The sequence below is a fragment of the Eulemur rufifrons genome, chromosome 7, assembly GCF_041146395.1.
Source record: "Eulemur rufifrons isolate Redbay chromosome 7, OSU_ERuf_1, whole genome shotgun sequence".
Taxonomy (NCBI): domain Eukaryota; kingdom Metazoa; phylum Chordata; class Mammalia; order Primates; family Lemuridae; genus Eulemur; species Eulemur rufifrons.
This window is the reverse complement of record NC_090989.1, coordinates 269,939,120-269,965,228: the sequence shown is the minus strand read 5'-3', so window position 1 is coordinate 269,965,228 and position 26,109 is coordinate 269,939,120. Positions and strand designations below refer to the sequence as shown.

The 26,109-nt window shown below is 41.8% G+C and overlaps 1 protein-coding gene across 3 annotated transcripts in view; it reads left to right on the top strand.

The window, feature by feature from the left end:
- Positions 1–26,109, top strand: part of ASTN2 (astrotactin 2) — an 824,356-nt gene that overhangs the window by 523,983 nt on the left and 274,264 nt on the right. For all 3 annotated transcript variants that reach the window (XM_069474594.1, XM_069474593.1, XM_069474592.1), the window contains one exon: positions 11,370–11,558. In XM_069474594.1, coding sequence (XP_069330695.1) covers positions 11,370–11,558 — 189 coding nt within the window. The remainder of the gene's footprint in view (positions 1–11,369; positions 11,559–26,109) is intronic.

Sequence of the window (26,109 nt, the reverse complement as noted above, 5' to 3'; positions counted from 1 at the left end):
GGTCTGTGAAAGTCTTAAATAAGATTGAATGGGTGAGAGTGTTGTGAGCTCTTAAAGCCTATCCGCATGTTGGATAAACAGGACAAAAAAGTAAATAAAGCCCAGGTCTCCTAAAACCAACTGTAGTCTCAACATGCTTTGGAAATTGTCTATTAAGGATGCAAATGAGAAGTTACCCACACTTGTTAGAAGCACTGTAAACAATGAAAGCTCTTAGTGGGTACTTGTGAGCAAGTTGGTCCAGAGAGAAGTGGGATGCTATTGAATTAAGCAGGGAAAACAAAACAAGCCCTCCTCAAGGGGACGTTCTCAACTTGCTCAAAGCTCTATGACCTTTCTCAAGTGTCCTGGGTAGGAGCAGGTTTAATAAATCTGTTTGCAGCCAGGTTAATAATAGCAGCTAACATTTATTAAGCACTTCCTACGTGCCATGACTGTTCTAAGTGCTTTGTGTACACAAGCTCTTTCAATTTTCATAACAACTCTACAAAGGACATATTATTATGATTCCCATTCTATTGTTAAGCAAACAAAGCACAGAGTGGCTCAGTGACTTACCCAAGGTCACAGGGCTGGTAAGTGGGGGCGTCCTGATTCAAACCCAGGCCTCGTGGCTCCAGTCCCAGTCGGGACAGAGCTGATGTCACTGCTGGCCTCTGGCTACATCTGGCCATGGGGTCTTGGGCAAGTCACTCAATTTCTCTGAGCCTCTGTTTTTTCACATAAAATCAAAAGTGATTGTAGCACCATTGTGAGGATTAAATAGAATTATACATGCATAGGGGCTGGCATACTTAAGCACTCAGGAAACCATCGTTATAATTAGTCCAATAGGTACAAAGCCAGCTCATTTAATTATTCACTTACTGAATGTCTTGCTTAGTGCTGTATCTCCAGCAGCCAGAATAGTGCCTGGCACACAGTAAGTGCTCAGTTAATAGTTGTTCCATGAAGTTCCTCCATTAACACGGCTAAAGAAGTTGTTCCCAGTTCAGCCCTCCCAGCTGCATGTCCAGCTAGGTTCCTCTTCCTGGGTTAGGCCTCTTGGCTTCACCGTTCCGTCTGTCTTCCTTCTCCTCCTCCCCTGTACCCCCACGGACCCCCATTTGCCCCTGGCCCTTTAGCTTGCACATCTCTGTTTCATCTTCAAGTCCCAGTGCAGGCATCACCTTCTTCAGCAAGTCTTCTCTGCGCGCCCCCTAGGGGTCAGGAGTGAGATGTGCAGTTCCCCAGATGCTGGGTAGTAACACTTATCCTTTCCCGTGGATACTGTTTCAATATTGGCTCAATATGGGGTGACCGTTAGGGCACGTATAGAAAGAACTTTTTTTCCTTGTCTTATTTTTGTTTGTATTTTTTCATTTCCACCTACAAGGCCCTCTTGCAAGCGAGGTAAATGTTTACATTTTGTCTCAAATTCTAATTTATCCCTGTGAAATCTTGACATCTCTTGAAGACTGGACCTCTGGCCAGATGCCCTGACTGTCAGCCATCATCAGACCAAGTTCCCCTAAAACTGAGTAAAGCATCCTTTCTCTGGGGCCACACAGCCCCCTGTGTCTCTCTCTGTGACTGCCTCATGGCTTGGTTGCCTTACCTGATTTCCTGTCCAGTCCTGTCATACTGTGAACTTCTTGTGAGCCGGGACTGGGTCTTAGTCCTTGTGTGTGTGCTGCCATTCCCCACTGCTTGGCCCAGGGACTTCTTCAGAACCATAATGGTTGGATTAAGGAATTCATCCACCTAAGGTTTGTTGTACCTACTCTGTGCTTGGTCTTTTATGGGGTGCAAATAAGCACTGAGTGCAAGTTGTACCCAGAGGCAAAAGGGACACTGAGAACAGGTGTCTGGAACTTGCTTGGTCCTGATTGATGTTGACAGAGCACAGGTACCAGAATGGCAGAAAGAAGCAGGTGAATTCGAGACAGGGTGCAAAGGGGGTTGGGTACTAAGCTAAAGCGTTTATAATGAGTCTTTAGAATCAGTCTTATGGGTGCGGGAGCATCACCTCCCCTGAAGACCTCGGCAAGTTACCTAGCAACCGAGTTTGTCTGTTTCATTTGTGTGTGTGTGTTTACACGTCTACCACGCACCTTCCAAGAGAACTTAATTTTATTCGCATAAATACAATGTACTTTAAAAAGCTGTTCCTATAAAGACAGGACGGATAGGAGCCATTCCTAAGGAGGAGAAGGGAAAGAGAGAAAATGGTTTCAGAAGTGTGAAACGGGAGAGTCACTCAGTGTGAGATATATTTAGCTTTGTGCTTCTTGGCAACCAAAATAAACAGAGGAAACAAAACAAAACAAAGCATAGTGGATTATATAGTTGTCCTTGTGTGAGGAAAGAAATGTTGTGGGTTTTTGTTTTGTTTTGTTTTCAAGGGATATACACCTGACATTACTTGCTAAAGTGATATTTGCTATATATGCCTATGTGAGAGATAGTGAGCAGTTTCATCAACATTTTTCAAGTTTCAGTATTTTCCAGATCACTTAGAGGAGGAAACTGAGGCCCAGAGGCATCTCACAGGCAGTTAGCACGTAAAATTGGGCTGAGATGGGAGCTTGAGATGTTCCAAGCTTCTCTCTTCCAATTTGAATGAAAATGTACTAAAAAACATGGGCTCAAAGGACACTTCCAGCCTCAAATAGTCCCAACTAGCCTAGCTGTTTAAGATCCTTTTTAGGAGAACGAGGAGATAAATGCATGTGTTTAATATCCATAGTTAACTGGAATGCACTTATTTTTATCATCACAGCTGAGGTCTACTCTAGTGACCAGAGACAGCAGTCTTGATTTCGGGGCTCAGTAGCCAGTGGCCAAGGTGTTGGGGGATTTATTCAGGTATTGGTTTTGTTTTGGTTTCCTCCTCTTAGGCCAGGGCCTGAGCTCTCAGAACTCTAACTTCTGGTCAAAGAATGTGGATTTTACCTCTAAGCATTAGCATAGAATATTTGCACACCAGGTTCTTGCCAAACATTCTAATCTTATGCTCTCTGCCCTTTAAACATTTGCAAAAGCTCAAGTGTAAGAAATATTCACTGACAGTTGATGGAAACATATAACATCCATCTCTTTATTCAAATAGGTGTTTTGCAGTGTGGATCCCATGTGACATTAGTTCCATGATCAAAAAGGGAAGTTCATTATTCAGTGTTTCCACAGGGGAAAAATCTATACTCTATAACTGCCTCTTGATGTTCCCAGTGTACCTGGGGATAGTAAAGGCTCGGACAAGTCCTGCAGTGTAGAAACATATTTCATTGATTCTAAAGTGTGCATATTTTCCACATTAAAATGTGGATCTATCTCTGGAATTGGGATGTATCTTACTATAAATGGTTTGACAGAGTTTAAGTGGCAGTCTTGTGGGGATTTTTGTTTTGTTTTGTTTCATTTTTTTTCTTAGTGTTAAGTGAAATGCTAGCATTTCTTAAAATTGTTGGGGATTATAGAATAGATAAAATATGCTATATAATTAGCCTGGAGTTCCATATGGAATCCTGTTTCCTTTCCTTTTCTAGAAGCTCTAAATTTTTCCCTTGAGTAAAACCTGCAGACTAAGACCACTCAGAGAACGCTTTTATCGATCTCTGTTTTCGTTAACGTTGGGACAGTCCTGAGGGTCAAAGACTCCATGATGTCTGTTAGTGGGGTTAATGCAGTTGAGGTCCTTAGCTGCTGCTTCTGGCCCCATGACCCGGGGCGGGGAGCGGGCTTTCTCACAGGTGTCAATATCAGGAAAGCTGAAAAGGAGCCTGCTCTTCCCTTCCCTTGGTGATAGGGTGTTTTGGTCTATCCCCAGCATTGGTCCGTGTCTACCTGGAGTGCAGTTCCTTGAGTTATTCTTATCCTTAACGTTTCTCTATTCCGAATTGTTTCTTTTGAGAATTTGATTCCCTCCCTTAGTTTTAAAAATAGTTTCTAGTACATGCATTTCAATAAATAACTATAGAAAGGAATGAATGAATAAACAAGTGAGTAAATGCATGAACAAGTAAATGCATTTTCTGCTTTGAGAGTTTGTACACAATGCCATTTTCTGTAGGTCTTGGTTGCCTCCTTTGAAAAACAAGCAGATGGGAGAAAGTCATTTGTGCTGAAGTGGAAAGAGCACTGGGCTTGGAGTAAGAAGATTCAAGTCCAGGCCTTGGCTTTTTGAAAGTGCTCATGTGACCTTGGTCAATAAACTTAAATGTCCCGAGCCTCAGGGTCCTCAGTGGCAATGTTGGAATGAAAGTGCCCATCTCAGGACGTTGCTGTGAGGGTTAAATAAAATAAAACCTGCTCTTGGCTAAACACATAGAAGGTTTTATGGTGCAATCTCTAAAGTTCCATCTAGTTCTAGTATTCTCTATAATGCAATGGATGTGTTAAGGGTAACACATCCATTGCTTTCAGCTAAAATGCCCAGTTTGTATCTTCGTACTTATTTTATTTTATCTATTTCCTTTTGGCATATGTATAAATATAGCTTCATGTAGATCTTGGCTGGTTTCCTGTGAGCCTACACTCTTTAAAATTTCTGTGAGAAAACCTTCCCGGTGACAGAATGTTCTAAAGGAGCTGTGTAATTATGTGGCATGGTACAAAAATAAAATTAAAAAAAGAAACCAACAACTAAACAGACCTTAGTATAAACCTTTCCATGCCCCAAGGTGGCTGGAGAGAAAGAACTGCTCGTGTTTCAAAACTCAGAGGAGCACGTGCCTTCATGAGTCCCTACTTTTTCCCCATGTCTCTCCTGCTAAGCCACAATCCTTTCCCCACCCCCAAGCAAAAGAAAATCACTGTAAGCCCACACTTGTGATATTGTTAAAATCATACACACATTCTCACATTCACATGCTCATAGACGTACAACTTGGAGTATAGACTCCCTGGTTTAATTCCTGGCACTACTGTTGACTAGGTGTATATCCATAGGTAAGTCAGTCAACTTCTTCCAACCTCAGTTTTCTCCTCTGACAATGGGAGCAATATTCCCCATGGGGGCTGTGTATTCCCTATTGCTTCTGTAATGAATCACCACAAACTTAGTGGTTTAAAACAACACGAATTTATTATCTTATGATTCTTAAGGCCAGAGCTCCTAGAATCTTGACATTGGTGGAGCTGCGTTTCTTCTGGAGACTTTAGGGGACGATCTGTTTCCTTGTCTTTTTCTAATTGTTAAAGACTGCCTGTATTCCTGGACTTGTGACCCTCGCTGCCCCATCTCTTTCTCCTCTGCTTTTAAGTTGCATCTCCTTCTCTGACTCTGATACTCGTATCTTCCTCTTATAAGGAACCATGAGATGGCATTGGGCCCACCCACGTAATCCAGGATAATCTTCCCACCTCAAAATCCTTTACCGAAGTGCATCTGCAAAGTCCCTTTTGCCATGTAAGGTAACCACAGGTTTGGGGATTAGGATATGGACATTGGGGACGAGGGAGCATTATTCTACCTATTACAGGTTATAATAGGGAACAAATCAGCTCATATATACCAAAAAATTTCCACGAAACTGTGGGATTTTGACTGCAAGACTGAGCTTTGTGTATAAGTGTGTGTGTGTGTGTGTGTGTATACATACATATGCATGTGTGTACTGCATATATTTAACTTATATATTATATATCATAATCACATATGTATAAATATACATAGTATAGGCATATTATTCCCAATGAACAGCATGTAAAAAGTTACCAATTATGTACTTTGAAGGAAAAAAAAAAGCAGTCAAAGAATGACAACTCTGTTAGCTTTAAGAAATCAGGATCTAGAGAGAATCCAGCAACTAGGATCTAGGAACCACTTGAAGTAAATTTACACTCCCTTGGAAATGTACATGGACTAATAGACCAAATAAAAACAATCATGATATCATTAATAATAATAAACACAATAGCTGATGCATTACTTGGCTACTATACGAAAGGTATTGTTTTATGCTTTACATGTGTTATCTCCAACTCTCACATCAGCTGTATAATAAGGACTGTTAGTATCCTCATGTAAAATGACACAAGCCTAGGGAGGTTAACAAACTTGATCATGATCGTATAGCTAGCAGTTAGCACAGCCTCTATTTGAGCTCAAGTTTAATTAGCTCTAAAACATGAACTTGACACCTCACATCTCTCTTAAGTAAGGGGGCATGAAATCTTTATAAATTTACCAAAGAAGAAATTATACAAACTATATTGTCAGACTAGAATGCAATAATATTAGAAATTAACAACAAAGAGGAACAAACAAATCCACCTGTTTGGGAATTATATTAAAAAATATCTTCTAAGAAACAATTGGGTAGGGAAAAAAAGTCAAACTCAAATTTCCACCTCTTTAGAAGGGAGCAGGAGCAGGAGGGCTACACGTCAAGCTTGCAGGATTTGGGCAAAGCTGTAGTCAGAAGCTGCATGGCATTTATTAAGAAGCTAGAAAGATTAAAAATAAACAAATGAGGCATTTGACTCAAGAAACCATAAAAAGAATTATAAAACAAAGTCAAAGAAAATAGCAGGAAGGAATTAATACAAATATAAGCTGAAATAAATGAAATAGAAAAGAAAAAAAAGGAACCTCATCAATAAAACACAAAAAGCCTATTCAAAGGAGAGAAAGAAGAGAGAACACAAATAAACACATTAGGAGTGAGCTAGAGACACAAATGTAGAAGCACAAAAGATAAAACAAATTTAATGAGAATACTGTGTAGAACTTTATACCAATACATTTGAAAGTCTTGGTAGAATGTATTATGTTTTTAGAAAATGTGAATTACCAAGTTTGAGTCACGATGATATAGAAAATGTAAGTAAGCAGATAATACGGAAATAAATGATAAGAGAACTGATTATCTATAACTGAAAAGAAGACATCAAGCCCAGGAGATTTTATAGGCAGTTCTTATCCAGTCATTAAGGAATGCATAACCTCTATCTTATATTAACAGATCCAGAGAAACAAATGAAAGGGCCAGTTTTGTTTTTTAGACACCTGTTTATGGTGAACGAAAAGGACGATTTTAAAATTGTATTCCATAGTCCTAATACCCAAAGTGGGAAAATATGTACTCATTCGTCTAAAAGAAGCTGGTAGACATGTTAGAATTGATGAGTTATTTTTTTAGAGACAGTCTTGCTCTGTCGCCCAGGCTGGAGTGCAGTGGGGAGACCACAGCTCACTGTAAATAACTTCAAACCCTGCCCTCAGGCACATGCGAGCATACAGGTGTGAGCCACTATGCCCAGCCCAGAATTGATGAGTTCCTTATGTTACTAGAATGCAAAATCAACTGTAAAAAATCAGTGATAGCTTTTCAAAAGTCAGCAATAACTAACTATAAAATATAAGAGAAAAAATAAATGAAAAACCAATCTTATTCTTGAAGTGTGAAAAAATGTAATAGAAGTTACCACTCTACAAGAGCACACTATAGTGCAAACATACTTATTTAATCCTCATGGTGGCTCTGTAAGATGAGATCTTCTCTATAGATAAGCAAAAGAAGGACAGAGAAGTTAAACAGCTTGTCCAAGGTCACACAGCTAAATGGAGAAACGGGATTTGAACTCTGTTGGTCTGGATCCAAAACACACACTTGTAACCTCTACAGTGTAGTGCTTCACAACAATGCTCCTGAATAAGCTCCATAAGACATGTGCAAGACTTTTATCACAAAAAGTCAAAAACTTCAGTGAATGTTTTAAAAGAACACTTGATAAAATGGAGATACAAATTATATCTCTCAATTAGAAGATTCCAAACTATAAAGATGCAGTATCAGTCAGGATAAGATAAGTTTTGTTGCTGTAACAAATGAAGCCCCTCCCCGCCAAGCCGGAAGCTTGCACACAAAAGTTAATTTCTTATTCATGCAAGGTCCATTGTGATTAAGGCAGGCCTCCTCCATCCCATAGTGTCCATCTGAAACACACGGTATCCAAGCTTGCCAGACGTAAGGAAGAGAGAATCACGGGATGTTTTGAAAAAGCTAAGTCTGGCAGTGACTTATATCTTATCAGTGGAGATCAGATGCATTATTCAGAATCCAATTACATGGTCCCTTCAGCCTACTCCAAGAGAGGCTTAGACATGTGGTCTACAATGTGTGTCCAGGAGGAGGACACAGTGTGGCAAATGCAAGATGTGTTCTTTGCCACAGTGATCAGTTGTTCCCAGCACACAGTTGACTCTCAGTACATATTTATTAAATGAAAATAAAATGTTTACGTTTTCTCCAAATTAGTCTACAAATTCAAAACAATGCCACTCAAAATTCTACTAAGGTTTTACATGGAATTTGACAAGCCAATTCTAAAATTCCTCTGAAAGGAAAAATATGGAAGAATAGTCAGGAAATTTTAAAATAGAAAATCAGTGTTCATGAGGGGAGGGAGATGTAATTTACTACTATATCTAAAATACTCTATAAAGCTGTAGTAATTAAAATACTGTGGAATTATGGTAGGAAATTATAGATAATGAAATAGGGACAACCTCAACCATGTATGCATGGGACATATAGGGATTTAGTATATGATAAAATGGCATTTCAAATTAGTTGGTGAAAGGACAGACACTTCAGGTAATTGGCTACCCATTTTAAAAATAGTTAAGTTAAAATAACCACTCTCACCCTCTGTAAAAATAAATTCCGTACATATTGAATAGCCAAAGATGAAAAATCTACACAAATACTAGAATAATATACAGAAATATATTTGATCATATTGTGGCTTTCTAAACACTGCACAAAATTCAGATGCAATCAAGGACCAGAACAGAGAGGTTATAAGACATCAAAAGCAAGATTAAAATACAAGCACAGACTGGAAAAAAATGTCAGTATGTATGGAAGCTGCAGGATAACTACCCAGAAAATATGCAGACCTCATACAAATGAACAAAAAGAAAGAGACAAATTACCCCCCTAGAAGAATGGTCAAAGCACATGAATGGACAATCTGTAGGAGAAACACAAATGACCAGAACATGAAAGGATGCTGAACTTTACCAGTAATCAGGAAAATGCAAATCCAAACAAAAATGAGTTATTCTTTCCATCCCTGATTGACAATAATGAACGTGAAAGATGTGGAAAAATGAGGTTTCTCATTCATCAGTGAGAGAGTTGTAAACAGATAGAGCCTCTACAGACGACCGTTTAATAGATCTGTCAAAATTTTAAAATTCATAAAATGTTGACCCAGCAATCCATCTTCTAGGAATATGTTTTATAGAAACATACACATATGCATAATGATATATGTGCAAAGATATTCATTATGGCACTGTTTGTAATAACAAACAGCCATAAACAGCCAAAGTGCCCATCAATAAAAATTAGTTAAATGCCTTATGGTACGTTTACACTGTACAATGCTAAATTACCATTAAAAGAGATAGATCTGGATGTATACTGATTTAAAAAGATCCCCAAGAAATAGCATTAGGTACAAATGTATGTCTCAAAACAATGTATAGTATAATTCTGTTTCTGAGTTTATTGTGTTATATATATGGAGATATAGTTATATATAATGTGTATTTAAATGCATTGAAATACCCTAGAAGAATACGTAACAGTTAAGTGATGACCTCTGGGACAAGAAGTGTGGTGTGGAAAATGAAGAACTTCAACATTTTACTCTATTGACTGATAATGTTTACTCATCTACAACAATAATGTATTTATTCACAGATGCACAGGGACATGGGTATATGGAGAGAGAGAGAGAGAAAGAGGGAGAAGAGAGAATTCTGCCCAGTATACCCAGTAAACCATTTATCCGTATTTGCTGGGAGCCTCCTGGGATAAATGGATGGAACTAGATTTTATCAGGCACTTAGCATATGCTATGTATTTGCCTATACACTTACTTCATCTGTGCTCTAACTGTGTTCAGAGGAAGTTATTTACATTTAACAGATGCAAAAAGAAGGGGATAGACTTTACCAAGCCATCAACCAGCACAGTGCCTCCTTCCAAGAGACTTGCCACTGCACTTTGGGCGGGAACACATGAATATATGAAAGACAATCAGTCCATCAGTGCAATAACCTCCACCAGAGGTTAGGGGGAAGCAAGGAAAAAGTGACAGCTTACTTCATGCATGAGGCATTCCTGGCTTTTCCCTAGAGTGAGCTTGGGTCAAGTTTTCAGCTCTGCTTGTCTTCTTCCTGCCTCCAGTTGAGCTGTATGTCCCTAGCATCAGCTCCTCGTTCCTGAAACCTGGGTACATTTTCCTTCCAAACCACCTTACAGAGCCTCTGCCTTCTTGCATGAGTCCCTTTGCAGTCAGATTCAAGGGATATCCCTTCCACCCTTTGAAGGAAGGGCAAATAAGAGACGGCCTGCTTTGTACTGCCTCAAACTGGCACAACCCAACCAGAGTCATAGCATGCAAGTAGAAACCACTGTATTTGGAGGAGACAAAAGTAGAAAAAGGTTCTTTTGTTGATAAACAGACTTGAATTTGAATGCCAACTTTGCTACCTACAGTGTGACATGCTTTATTTCTTGGCTCCTTATTTTGCTTGTGTCTAAAGCACATTCTTTTGTCTGTCTTGCTTATTTATGTGCACCCTACCCCCGGTGCCTGGCATAGGACTGTGAAAAGGTAGATACTCAAAACAATTCCACTTTTTGGAATGATTTTTCAGGGGCTGAGATCGCTACTCTCCTACCCCTCATTCCCCGTCGCCACCCCCACCCCGCCATGCCTCTCAAAGAGATCCTTTCCCACTGCAAACATTCCCATATTGCAAATATTATTTTTTCACCCCATTCAGATGTCCATTTGGTCCATAGAGGAGCCCATCCCTGCCTCAGTGGCCTGTCAAGGGCCTTTCTGGGCATCAGGAATGGATGGTTAGAGAGGAACAGAGGCTGCTAACATTGCTAATTGAACAGAAGCTTGTGTGCTGTCCATGGTCCTGGAAGGTTCACCTCTGAGCTCCAAGAGTGATAAAAACCTTGTTTTCGCTAGTCTTCAGCCTTGGTTGACAGATACACTGGGAATAGATTCTGGTTTGAGAAACTGGTTGATAATTCCCCGTGATTTGGTCTGTCATGCTTTTTCAAGTCTGTGTGTTCATGGGAAACAGTTTTCAAATTTGCTTTGTGTGTGGATGTGCACACTGGTGTCCCCTTGATTCCTCCAAAATGTCACAAATGACTTTTCTTGAATTTACCAATTTGCAGGATTAATGTGCTTCTCTCTAGACACCTGTGCCCTAGATAGATTCCAGCCAGAATAGCTGTGTCTATTCCTGACCTGTTTTTCAGGCAAAGGAGACCTTGGTTTTAGGTCACCCCTAATGGGGGCAGCCAGGATGCGGAGCTAACTCTCAGTTCTGTTTTACATTGCAGTTGTGTGGAGGAGTACAAGCTGGCTCCTGATGGGAAATCCTGCCTAATGCTCTCAGATGTCTGTGAGGGCCCCAAGTGCCTCAAACCTGACTCCAAATTCAACGACACCCTCTTTGGAGAGATGCTACATGGTTACAACAACCGGACCCAGCATGTGAACCAAGGCCAAGTCTTCCAGATGACCTTTAGGTATGGGGCAGACACTTGCACTTTATTGGTCTGAGTCACTGACCCACAATCTAGGCAGAGGGAGGAAGCCTTGGGGACAGTGGAACAGAGACCTGTTATACTGGCCAGCATCCCCTTCAGCTCACAGACGCCCATCCTGGCCAGCATCCCCTTCAGCTCACAGATGCTCATCCAAGGAATGTTAGAAGTCAGTAAAATTAATTCCATAAGGTTCCTTTTGCACGGACCTAGCACATATCTCTCCTACCTTTCCATTTTCCTAACTCTATCCACATATTTTAAATGAAATCTTAAATCATCCTGTAAGTACAGTTAATGGCATTTTGAAAAAAATTAATTCATCTTTCAGTCTATTGAAAAATAAGGATCCTGTATGCTATTCAGGGAGTTTAAAAACGAAGACATTTAATATAGTAGAATATAAAAATTGCATCACCCAGAAATACCCAGACTTAACATTTTCCTCAGCTATTTTTAAAATACCTCTCTTTCTCTCTCTTCCTTTATCCCTATTTATCTATCTACACACACAGTTCATACGCCGCCTTCCCCCCAAATCTCAGTAAAGCTGTTGAGAAATTGCTTATTTTTTACTTAACAATATGCCAAAGACCTCTTTCCCCATTAATGGATACAAGAGTACCATGAGAAATTAAAAGATAAGAATGAACGCTCATCAAATGAGAGGGAACAGAATGGTGAGTAGGTTGGCCAGATTCTATGCAGATTAAACATGCAGGCTCACGGTGAAAGGTCCTTGGACAGTTGAAGAAACTGGAGCTATTGTGCTCAGAAAAGAGAGACTTTGGGTGGAACTTATTCATGCTTCAAAAGCTGAAGAAGCATCAAATAGTAGAGTGAGAAAACTTGCTCCATGTATATGAAAGGATTCTCTTAAAAAAAAAAAAAAGGAAAGCTATATTTTTAGACAGTTTTACATGGAAAAGGTATAGGATATTATCACAAAGCAAGGTTCTCCTTATCCTTTGAAGTCATAGTAATAAAAGTCAGAACTAGTAAGAAACATTATAGTAATCATTGTCTCCATCTCATCATCTTATTAATAGTAGTGATAATTATAGTAGGAGTGATAATACAGTGGTTGCCATTTATTAAGAATTACTTTTTCAACCTCTTTATTACTACTAGTAATAATAATATAACAATAATAATGGCCAAGAGTATCCTAAGATTCTTTCCATTTATTAGCTTACATAATCCTCACCACCGCCCTGTGAGACAGGGGCTATTATCGTCCCCTTTATACAGAAGAGAAACAGAAATTTAAAGTAACTTTCCAAAGACCCCCTTCTAGGAAGTGAGGGAGCCAGGATATTGCCATTTTACCTTCATTGTTAGAACCCTTCAAGGTATCATGACCTTCATTTTACAATTGAAAATTCAGCACCAGAGAGGTCAGGTGACTTTCTCAAGCTCATCATCTAGTAAGAGGTAGAGTCAGGAACCACATGCAAGTCTGGTGGACTCTAAAGCCTTGCTTTTGTCTTCCAATTCAGCAGACGCCCTTACCTCCCATTTTAGAAATGAGACAGAGGTGTGGATTCTCTAAAACCATCCATCTTTGTGGTCATCACGTGTTAGTTGAGCACCCTCTATGTCCTAGGTACCATGCCGTTTATTGGGGATAAAACAGAAAATGAGATTAAAAATAGCCCTAGACCCTCTGACATGTAGGTATAGTTGGGGGCTGGATCTTATGTGTTTAGTTAATGAAGCTGAATATGGGGTTCCAGGAAAGCAATTAACAGTGGGATCGAGTTAAGCTGGAGCAGAGTGGTAGTGGGGTGCAGCTATTGGATTAGGTAGCAGTAGAAAGGCTTTGGAGTCTGCTTTTCCAAATGCAGTGTTATTTAGCTAATACCTGGAAGATGAGTAGGAGTTAGCATTGAAAAGGTTTCAAGCAGAGACAAATGGTTGATTTCAAGACTTGAAGGGGTCTGGTGTGGTCGAACTGCGTGGGCAGTAAGGGGAGAACGGTGGGAGATGCAGCCGAGGCGGTGAGCAGTGAGCAGTCTCAAGTGAAGGGTAAGGCTGAGAGGATCCAAGTGTGATAAAAGTGGCAGGGCTGCCACACGGTGATTTATTGGCAAAGTGAGGTCCTCTGAGTCCCAGTAAAGGGAATTTGAAGCCAGGTGTATCTGGAGATCTGATTTCCACAAATCAGATGCTCGAGCAGAGGCTGAATGCTACTTTGTTGGAAAAGCTCTGGGGGAAATTTAAGGACAGTCTGGATAAACTGCTGCTCAATGCTGAGATTCTGCAATACTAGTTTTCTGTAATTTTAATTGTCTATGAAACTGTCTTGAGCACGATGATGAATAGAATAATGCTGCTTGGAATCCAAAAGAAAAAAAATAATCTTCGAGGAAGGAATTTAAAAGCTTAAAAGATGACACACACAGTTGGGAAAAAAAATAGGAAAATTTTAATGTGCAAAGCAGTGTTCCAAAGAATGCCAGTGGTTCCCATAGAATTCCCACGTGAAGCCTTTTGAAAAGAATCAGAAGGAAAGATAAAGCACTTCTCAGAGGACAAGTCTTGTGAACTGGAGTTTGAAGCGATAGCAGAGAATGGTGCCTCCTGGGAGGGATAAAAGCTATGAGGGCATTTTCCTGTTCAGAAAGGAACCCGCAAAGGCCCAGACATATGGATAAGCAGTAGTGGGAGTCAGCAGACCTCCAGACACACCTGGCTTCAAATCTCAGCCCCACCCATGATCAGCATAATCTCATTGCCTCACCTTTAAAACAGGGTGTTTTCTCAGATGCTAGCAGCCGTGATAGGCACCCTGCATGGTTTATGTAGTATGATTTCTACTGCAACTCACAGAGTGGCAAGCTTGTGATAAGTGATCCGGGGTGCCAGTTCCCATTCTCCTGTGGGAAGATTAGCTTGGTCCACAAGTAGGATCCGCATGGGTAAAGAGATGCTGGATCCTTGAAGGGACTTCATGACATCCTGGATGCTCCTTTTACATGGATAGGACTTGGTCCCAAAGCAGGTCATTTCAGGGCTAGCCCGTGTGCTCCGGCCTCTTGATCGTGTGGGATGCTGGTCTTCCCACTGCCGACAGACCGGTCAGTAAGACAGAGCATGGCACCTTGAAGGCTGGCCTGGGAGGATCCAGTCTCAGACAGACTTTTAGCCCCTTCTGAAGTCATCCTTCTGCCTCAAACACTCTGTTCTTTGTTCCCAACCTCTCAACGTTGGGTTGTCTCCGAATAGCCAGGGCCTGTGCATGCTCTGGTTTGCTCGTGGAGGGGAGTATAGCGAACACACAAGGCTTTTCTCTTTTGATACCAGCCTGAAGATTTAGGGAACTCTCCAGACTACTACTCTATTAAGACAATCCATTCCGTTTAAACTCTCTCATCCTTGGCTTCAGCTAAACTTTTTGTGCAATTATTTTTATCCCCAGACCATGCCATCTCTTGGAGCCATGCTAAGTCAGTGGACTCCCCACGGTGGGAAGAGAAGCCACTTCTAATGAGTCTAAATTTATCTTTTTCAAGTCTCCCTTCCTGAGTTCTAGACAGAGAGGAGGCTGGAGCAGGATGGAGCGCCTTTGTCCTCCAAGTTCTAGAAAGCCTGCATGTTTTTCAGCATCAAAGACAGTTGTCATTTTTCACTTCTTCCTACTTCCTTCCCACCCTCCTCCAAGTAAACTCTGGTCAGGCACTAGGAAGTAGCCAGCAGGCACTGCCACCAGCCGCCTCACCATGTGCCTCATTCCCTGACAACCGCCTGGCCTGGGATATCAACACCTCTACCCTCTGGAGTCCCCTGTGTGACAGCTGTCGCTCTGCTTTGTCCTCCTCCTGCCTCTGCCCAGGTCACCCCCAACCCCTAGCAACTGCTGACATGTATTTTCAGTTCCTCTCTTGAATCTCTGAAACAGCAACCTGGATTTCTACTTTACAAAAAGCTTCAAAATTTAAACTCTGCGACCTAGACAGGCTCTTGAAGATTATCTAGTTCAGACCTCACCTCACCCCTTGTAGTACCGATGGAGAAACTGAGGCTCAGGAAAGGATACAACTTGATCAATGCTCACAGCAATTTAGAACTCCTCTCAGACTGAAAGTTTGAGCTTCTGACTCCCAACCCAGTGCTCCCCTGGTTTCTGATTCTGCAATAAGGGATGTATGCATCTTCTTCATATCCCATATTAGCATGTGGTGAGGAGAACCACGTGTTCCATCCCTGTTCTCAACAGAGAAGAAGGACCCAAGCACCATGGGGTGGGGGGATGCCAAATTCCTAACTAAGGAGGGATCTTGGACAAAGGCCACCGCCTGGGAGGCCACCTCTTTAGGTTGCCACAGGTAGGCTGCAGCCTTGTCTCTGGAGGATGAGCATGTGGAGGTGTTTAGGACCCTCAACCCTCCCAAGGGTTATGCACCATGTGCAAAGGTTAAGCATGGTTCACACTAAGAGACTCACGTGGAAAGGTAGAGACAGGGCGAGAGTGACAAGGAGAAGCAGAGAGACAAAGCAGGGCCATGCAGAGAGAGACAAAAGTGCCTCCAGGAAAGAAGAGTCTGAGAAGAGTCTGAGTCGCAGAAGGAGGGAACAGCAAGAGCAGGAAGAATAAGAGAGACGTAGAGCAGTGAACAGGACCAAAGAGACAAGGAGATAGATGGCAAAAGGTGGAGGAACAGGGAAGCTGTGAAAAATGGGAGAATTGAAGGAATAGAGAAAGAATGACATGGAGTTCATACGAAAGTAAAATATAGTTTATTCCCAGGGAGGAATGAGGTTTGCTTTAAAAGAATAGGTGCTACTGGGAATGATCCTGGGATTAGGAATCATGTTCAAAGAGACATAAGTGGACTAAAGAGCCTTTGGCACAATGTCAAGTTCTAGGGAAATGTGCAGAGCTAATGATTTCACATCCAAATTCCCCGCAGACCCTTTGCTGCTTCTAATCCCTTTTGGTGCACAGTTTTGATCTTAATGACCTGTGCAGGGTCACCGTCAGAATCCCCTTCCCATAGCTCTCGATCAGTGTGGGAATGGGCAGATTGTCGGAGTCAGATAAACTCGCCAGAGGTTGGTGGTGTTCAGTATCTGTCTGTTTGTTTTACTCCCCACCATCCTCATCCATCCTGCATTATCCTGTAAGGAAGAAAGGTCAGCTTTGGTTATAGATTGCAGGGATTTAGGCGAACATCAGTCAAGAACTATTATTGAGCCTGGAATCTCAGAAACGGCAGTAAGGAGAAGTTGCTTGGGAAGAGGGGCTGAGCAAGTTACAATGGCAGATGTTGCAAAAAGCCTCATCAAAAATAAGACAGTTCTTCCAGCAGCAGACATTTGCTTATTGGCCTTCAAGAATGACGTAGAAAGAGCTTGAGGAGCTCGTGAGAGATTTACTAGAAAGGCACTTTCCAATCTGGTCTGCTTATTAGATGTGCATATTGTGTAGCATAAGAGGATAGTTTTGGGTAAGACGTGGGATTTTGGGATTCAGCACCCACCACCCACGCCTGGTGAGACAGAAGGGCTCTCTTCAGGTTTTGAGAAGAGCTGGTTTTCGTTAGTGGCACCCACTTGTTCCCCAGCTGAGAATACTGAGTCAGTTCTTATAAAGTAGCCTCCAAAGCTGTTCTGGCTGGGGTGGGGTTTCTAGTGCCTTTCCGGGTGAGCGTCAGTTGTGCATGCCGCTTCCGGATTCTCCCTTTCCCTCCCTACCCTCCTCTTTCCCTTTTTCCCTCTTTAACTTTGTGTGCATCTTTTATGTGTCTGGTGCTATACCATATGCTTTATATGTTTACTCATTTGACCTTTCTATATGTATTGCAAAGGGGCCATTAACAACTTGGCTTTACAAAAACAGGAAATGAATATGTCCATCAGAATGCATTTGTGCCTTGGGAACAAACAACTTCAAAACCTCAATGGCTTGACACAAAGGTGTTTGTGTGTTGATCATACCACAGCACTCTCGCAGAATGGCAGGGGCCCCCGCCCTTCTGGTATTTGGGAATCTGCACTGACAGAATCATCTTTTTGTGCTGCCCTGAACACTGTTACAGTGGAAAACATACTTGGCTGTCATCATTTCCTCCCAACACTGACATTCTGCTTACATTTCACTGGTCAGATCAAGGCCCCTGGCCACCTCCAGGGGTGGGGCAGAGACATGCAATTCTATCACATGCTGAGAAGCAGACCTTGCGTGTGGAGCGTCAGTACCACCTACTGCACTGAAGCACAGAGAGGTTAGGCTAACCAGCCTAACAGGCAAACAGCTGGAGAAGTTGTAGCATTGGGATCTAACACCAAAGCCCATTTAGCAGTCAGCATTCTCCCACTGCATATTGCCACCTCTGAAAACTGTACTATAACCTTCTATTGTCTTATCAATTTCCTTCATTCGATTACTGAGGATCCATAGATTTTATAGCTGGAAGAGCCTTGGAGAACAGTTTGTACAAACTCTCCCATTTTGTAGATGGACTACCTGAGGCTCTGTGTTTAAGTTAATTGCCTAAAATCATATAACTAATCAATGAATAAGCCAGGCCTCTCTCCTACCCCCGCCCAGTCTGTCGGTCCGCACTCTGAAAGCGTGGAGACATAGGACCAACCCTGACGCTGTACAGGAGCACCAATGCAGTGATCCCATAGAGAATCAATGGCAGAACCAGGGCAGGGAGCTGTGTTTCTGTACTCTCAGGCCTCGGTGCTTTGTAGCAGACCATGATCTCATTGTAACGAGAGAAAGCAACAGAGGCTGGTAGCGGAGAGATTATTAATTAAAAAGAGGCATCGTCTTCTGATTTCCAAGGCCATTCCCAACCTCTCTGTGGAGTAATATTCCATAATATTCCAGCCATTTGCCACCTTCTCTGGGGATCGTTGGCGAGACTTTGGAAGTGGACTGAGAAGAGCAGCTGGAGGCTGGATCGGAGGAGCCAAGGACTGGTTGTCCCTGGCGTTCTGACTCCTCAGCTGCTGCAGAAAAATCTCTTCTCTCTTCTGACTCCGTTTTTCCAAGGTTTCTTGACATCTTCTATAGGAATCAAGGCCAATGTCGGGTGTACCATAGGGCCTGGAATCAGAAAGCTGATTTCTTCTTTTTTGAAATCAGTTTATTGAGGCAAGATTTACATATTAAAAAGCTCTATGTTTATGTATATGAATCTATTAGTTTGGGGCAAGTATGTGCCAGTGAGACCATGACCACTGTCAAGGCCACAGATACATCCATTACCTCCCAAAGTTTTCCCCCACCCCCTTTACGTCTTACTTTTTGTGGTAAGAACACTTAACGTGATACCTACCCTCTTAGCAAATTTTAAATGTACAGTACAGTACTGTTGGCTGTAGGCACTAGGCTGTATAGATCTCCAGAACTTATTCATCTAGAAAACTAAAAGTCCGTACCCTTCAACCATCACCTTCCCATCCACCCTCCCCCCCCCCCCCCCCCACCGCTCCCGCAGTCCCTGGCAACTCCCTATTCTACTCTACACTTCTATGCGTTTCTGATACTGTTCCGCCATTTCCTGCTGTCTCACCTTTGGCCATTCTTTAATGTCACCTCTAGGGGGACATTAAAAATATTTAACAATCAGCATAGAAGTGGCACTTGACCGATGGGAGAGGTGGTGTTATTCCAACGGAACGAAGCTTAACCAGGAAGCCTTGCTGGGCTGCTGATCAGTCATGCTCACCTCCTCCCTTTCCCGATGTCCTTCCCCCATTATCACCACATCACGTCCTCTGCTCCATTTCCCAATACCTTAAGCATAATTGATATTGTGAAACTATTTTTTCTATTGTTTTCAAGGCCCGTCTTTGCAGGGCGTAGGCAGATATTTCTCCCATGGCACATGTGGACAGAGCAGGTTGACTCTCATACTTTTTACAAGAGGAAACCGAGGCCCAGAGAGGTGAAGGGTGGCATCCAGGGTCACAATGCCCATCAGTGATGGAGCCAGAACTCACGGGCTGCCCTCTGAAGCACCTCACAGACCCTAGATAATGTAAGATGTGTGAATGTAGGGTGTGTGAATACGCACATGCGTATGGTCTCCAACCGTATGATCCTTTAAGAGAAGGAAGGCAAATAATAGCTCATCGTCATTATTATACCTGAAAACACTGTGTAAAACTAGGGCTTTTCTTATAGCCAGAACTCCATACACGTGAATTATACCAGTGCTTCTCAAACCCTAATGTGCATGTCAGTCACCAAGGGATCCTGCTAAGATACAGGTCCTGCTTCAGTAGGTCGCAGGTAATAAGACCTGAGACCCTGCATTTCAAATGAGCTGCTGGGTCTGAGGACCAGCTTTGAATAGCAAGGTGTTACACTGAACAGGAATGGGAACCACGGCTGCCTAGGTTATGCATGAGAATGGAGAAGGATCGTCGTTCCTCCATTTGCCTATTTGAAAGCAACCAAGTCTCAAGGCCAGCGGCACTAGATCTCCGTGAAATCCCAAAGAAGTCTCCCTCCTGTGATCCTCTCCAGAGTGACCAAGTGCAGAGAGTGTTTCAGTTTTGCAACAGCCAGAGCAGATGGTCCTGTCCTGCAATCCAGCAGGCCCCTGGTGCGTAAGGTAGCGCAGGTTAATCTGTGTCCGTCCGCCCTGCTCACGGATGGGCACAGGGATGCTCAGAGATCTGCGCCCACGGGGAGGCGCTTATGCAAGGTAGGCTTCTGACGCCAGAGTCCTGCAGTGAAGGTTCAGTGCCCGCGTCAGAGCCTCTTCTACGTGCCCATGCTGCAATTTCAGCCTTTATCGGACTCAGCAGAAAGCTACAGACCAGCAGAGAGCCGTGTCTGGTTCAGGCCAAAGGTGGAAGACAAAGTCCTGGAAAATGATTGAGAAGTCCATTTGGGAGGGGACACTGGTGTGGGTGAAGCTTTATTATTCTTAAACACTGAAACAAAAATCTCATACCATCAACACTCATTAGTTTAATTGGGGACAGAAAGTAAGTAGTAAAATTAAGATCTAGTGAAAGATGCCTTTTATTTATTTATTTTTTTTTATGGGGAGCAGGGAATTGCAATCCAGTTTGAAACAAGGCCTCTCCAATCTTTGCCCCATTTATGGTATGAGAAGAAAGAAAAATAGCTGCTTTAATTTTTTTTTTTTTTAAGTTTCATTCTCAATGTCCACATCCCTAAATATACCAAACATGGTCATTTTATGAGGAAAGCAAATTGTTCATAGCATATTTTGAATGTTCCCAGCTAAACTAAAAATATGTCTTTAGTCTGCAAAAGGTGCTAAAACAACAAAAGCAACAAGGTCGATTTCACTACTCTTCACAGCACCCCTCTGCCCTCTTTTTTGGTTTTGCTTTTAATTTTCTGGCTTCAAAATCCCTGACTATGTTCTTTTTCTAGGAGAGGGAAGTCTGTTTGAATCATGGAGACATCTGAAGCAGAGATAATTTTTAAAGAAGCGTAATTTCATTACACTCAAATGCAGGCAGTAACTCAGGCTGGTCTAAGGGCTTAGAAGGAAGAGTCCATAGGGAACCTACAGAACAGATAAGGATAGATTGTAATTAGCACAATAATTGTAATTAGCAGAGCAATTGTAATTAGCACAGTGATTGTTTGTTCATAATGGGTGCTTCCAATGTGACTCCAGGTAGTTTGTTCTCTTAAGTATCTTCTGCCATTTCCCCCACGATCTTGTTTACTCTGCTAATGTGCTTAACAATCTCTTTTATAAATAAACACTCCAAAGGTATGAGCCAGCCCAGCCCCTGGCCAAGCATTATACATCCTTAATTAATGGAGTCCACAGTGCTGAAATTTTACTGTATTTATGTTATGCTAAGGCAGCATAGGTGTCTTACTCTGGGAAGAAATCACACCTAGAAGTCATTTGTTATTGTTGTTTTATTAACACATTATGACTGCCGCACAAAAAATATAGAAACTTTTCCTTGGGGCCACAGTGTTTTATTACAAAAATAGAATAAAAACTTTATGTGTAATTTAAAGGTAAACACAAAGAGAAAAATGAAATTTCTCGACTCCTATTCATTTAATCCATGTTTTTAGAATTAAAATGTCAATATTAATTGTAACGATAAGAACATCAACAAGTAAGATTTTATATATGCTGCACACGGCCCAGGGGTCAAAACTAGAGTGAGTTAAAGACAACTCTCATTGCAGTTAATGTGTTAATGATGATGTCAAGGAGTGCATTTGAGGTCAGAGGTTCAAGTCCTGGCCTGGTTCCATGTTCTCATTTGTTAGTTAGCAAGTTTTTGTTGAATACTGGTTATGTACCAGGCCACATAAAGCTCTGGAGATGAAAAGATGAGAAAAGCAGTCAAGGTCCCTAAGCATACGCAGGTAGACCACTGAACAAGTGCATTTTGCACTGCACTGTGCATCATGATGGCAGGAGGGAGAGGGGGCTTAAGGAACATAGTGGAGGCATCTGGCCCCACCTTGGTGTGGGTGAGCAGCTGGGAAGACTTCCTGGAAGAGGTGCTGGCTGAGACCTGTAGGATAGAGCAACAGTTAGCTATGTGAGGGAGTGTTCCAGGCAGGTGAGAGCACAGAGGCTCTGCAGACATAAACATCAAGGTGGGTGGTAAGGAGGGTGGGGCATAGGGCGGTGGAAGTAAGTAAGCCAGGGCCCAGGAAGGGCGATCAACCTGGAAGGGTTATTTAGGCACCAAAGTAAGGGTACCGTTACTAACTACAAGACCTTGCACTGTCTGATAACCTTTCGGAGCCTCAGTTTGCTCTCTGTGAAATCAGGGAACATGATAGTGCCTACCTCACAGGAGAATTATGAGGAGGAGGAGGAAGTGATGAGAAAAGCCAGGTTAAAAAGCCTTGTAAAGACGCGGGAATATTAACGACATTTGCCTAACCCGAATCCAAGAATCTGTGAAATACCACTTTTACTCCAAAATTTTGTGTTGCAGTGTGCGTCCTGTCACACTTGAAATCATGAGATGCAAATTCACCAGCATTACTTTCTTTGTATTCCTTCCAGAGAAATGAAAAATTAAGTCTATTCTAAGCTCACATTAGTAAGCCTACGCATGTGTATCAATGAAATTATTTTTTAGGAAAAATATTTTCATTTCAGGGAGATGCCCTGAATAGAAATGTATTTAGTAACAATTCTAATGAAAGATACAATGACAGTTTATTGGACGTGAATTAATACAGAAAGCTCCAAGGGCAGTGGCTGGGGTTTTATGTAACATTACCACTGAATAATTACTGTTAATGATAATCTAGTGGAACACCTCAAAGGTGGCTTTTAAGAATCCAAAATGAGCTTTTATTTTTATGTTGCGTAAGAACCTCAGAGGAGCCCATTAAGTGAGCAGTTAATTAATAGGCACAAGCCCAGAGTCAAAGCTGCGGGCATTTGGGTAGCCCAGGGCTGGTTAATTCAGTGTATACCTGATGACTTTGAAAAAACTAACCCCTGAGTCAAGTTCTCCATTCTCCTGTGAGTTCCCTGTGACCTTGAAGCTGTTTCAGTTTCTTTCAGACGCTTTCTAGAGTAAGGGGAGAGAAAGACATTAAAAGGATTGCTCTTACTCGTGATGCTATAGCACGGAGAACTAAAGTGACTCCAAAGGATACTCCTCTAAGTTTCTATTAATTCCTTAACTATTTCTTAGGAGTTAGTGAGGATCCAGCCACTGGGAATAAGCAAGTCTGGAGGCCATGCAGGCATTCTGTATTTGCAAAGGATGTGGAAATCTCCTTCAGCCTTGTGATCCAACCAATAAGAATACATCGAGAGCTTGTTAGGTACCAGTTTCTGGTGATTCAAGCTGAACGAGACTGAGTCTAACGTTGGTATAAAGGGGAGAAGAATATGCTTCTTTCTTTTTGATATTATCTAACTCTGTGCTTCTTAACTTTTTTAAAAAATTATTACTCCCCTCCCAATGGAAAAAAATAATTAAGGTTGAATTCTCCCTAATGAGAGAAACTAATACTAAGGGGTACAGTTTTGTGGAGTCGGGTTTAAGCATTGGATGGCCACAAGCCATTGTCATATCTAAGATGTTTTTGCCCACTAAGGAACAATTTCTGCCACCACTGAGAATGCATAATGTTAGTGGATTTGTAAGTGTCCTTTTATAAATGAGGAAACTGGGACTCAAAGAGATCTGATGACTGGCCTGCTGTCACACAGCTAGTGTCAGAGCCTTGCTTACCTGGGTCTTTCTGACACTTAGATGGTCTTTTCCACACTCCACTTGGGTAGGATTTTTAAAAATGTATTTTATTTTATTTTGAATTAAAAATACTAATTGCATATATTTATGGGATACAATGTGATATTTTGTTATATGTACACATCGTGGAATGATTAAACCAAGCTGATTAATGTATTCGTCACCTCCCATACTTACCATTTCTTGTGGTGACAACATTTAACAACTCCTTTTTTAGCAATTTGGAAATAATATAAAAATATATATATATATTAGTATCAAAACAATGGTCACCATGCTGAGCAATAGGTCACTACGACTTATTCCTCTTGTCTAACTAAAACTTGGCACCCTTTGGCCAACATCTCCCTTTTCCTCGATTCCCCCGACTGCTCACCCCTCCGGCCCCTGCCTCTCATAACCACCATTCTACTCTCTGAGTCTGACTTTATAGATTCCATATATAAGTGAGATCATGCAGTATTTGTCTTTCTGTGCCTGCTTTATTTCACTTAGCTTACTGTACTCCAGATTCAGATAGGATATTTTTATTTTAGACAGTTGTAGATTTATAGGTAAATTACAAAGATAGCACACATAGTTCCTATGTACCCTGCACCCAGTTTCTCCTAGTGTCCTCTTATGTTAGTATGGTACATTTGTTAAAATTAATGAACCAATATGGACACATTGTTATTTAATATTGGTAACTAAAGTCCATACTTGACTCAGATTTCCTTAATTTTTACCTAATGTCCTTTTTCTGATCCAGGATCCCACTAGCATACAACTGTCAAAGCAGAAATTGCACTGGGCAACATTCAGCAGGCAAGGAAGACTTTATTCAAGGCTATTGCCATAGGAGAGGGAGGTCTGAAATCAATTCATTGAAACAAAGGGCAGGAGGGTTTTTAATCGCTGGGGTCAGTGAGAGGAAAAGTACTGGTGGACATTAGATGAGACAGAACAATGGATGTGTACAGCACATTGAGTTACTCCTGATGTTGCAAGTGTATTTCTCTGTGATGAGGCCATCTGTTTGCTCCTTGGTGCCCCTGGAAGTTAGGATCCCAGCCCCCCACAGAGACCAGGAGGTAGGGGTGCTATCCTCCCTGAAGTGTCCCTTTCAAAGAGAGGGCTCCCCTGTCATTGAGAAAGACAGTCCTAGGTTGTAAGACTGACAAGAAGCTTTTAATAAGATTTATATCTTAAAGGGGCAGAGAAAGAATTTATAATTATAACTTTCTAAAGTAAATGCTTTAAGAAAAGGGAGGTCAGGGACCTAGCGTCGGGAAGAAGTGTATGGAGTTTAGTCACACTGAGGGGAACGTTAAGACCATCTTGGTCACCACCTTACATTGAGTTGTTTGTCTCTTTAGGCTCCTCTGGGCTGTGGCAGTTTGGTAGATGTATTTTTAAATTGATTTTTTAACAGGCATTAAATTTGCAAAATTCAAAATAAAAATAGTATTAAGAACACCCAGTAAGGAGCATCACTCCTTTTTCTGTTTCTAACTATTCCTTTCCCCTGCCCCCCACTTTTATTAGTTTCTTGGGTGTCTTTCCAGTATTTCTTTACGTAAATACAAGAAAATAAGATGAAATATCCCCTCCTTTTTTTTTTTACAAAAGGTGAAATATGCTGTTTTTACTCCCTCCAACTTAGTGATATCTCTTAAAGATCTTTCCACAGACTATGAGCTTCTTAACAGTAGCACAGAGCTTATTCAGATACAGGGCACAGGATCCCACTGGTGAGCACCACGCCACCATGGGAAAATAGGAGCTGCAGGGACTCGGACAGACCAGGGCTTTGGAGGCAGGAGACTCCACCGCTTGGGCTGTTTGGCCTTTCAGGGGTAATGTCACCTTTCTCAGCTTCTGCATCCACATATCAATAATAAGTGTCATTGCGTGTCATTGTGAGACAACTGAGCTAAGAAATGTTAGGAACCTCATCCCAATGAAAGTAACACAAGTGGTAGTAGTAACGAGTAACAAGGACACACACACTTACCCTGCACCAGGCACTGTTGTATCTTCATTCAATCTAAAATATTTCCTGAGTGCCTGTTATATGCCACTCACTCTTCTGGGAAGCCAGGAATACAACAGTGAACAAAACATAAAAAAGGCCGGGCGCGGTGGCTCACGCCTGTAATCCTAGCACTCTGGGAGGCCGAGGCGGGTGGATCGCTCAAGGTCAGGAGTTCGAGACCAGCCTGAGCAAGAGCGAGACTCCGTCTCTACTAAAAATAGAAAGAAATTATATGGACAACTAAAAATATATATATATAGAAAAATTAGCCGGGCATAGTGGCGCATGCCTGTAGTCCCAGCTACTCGG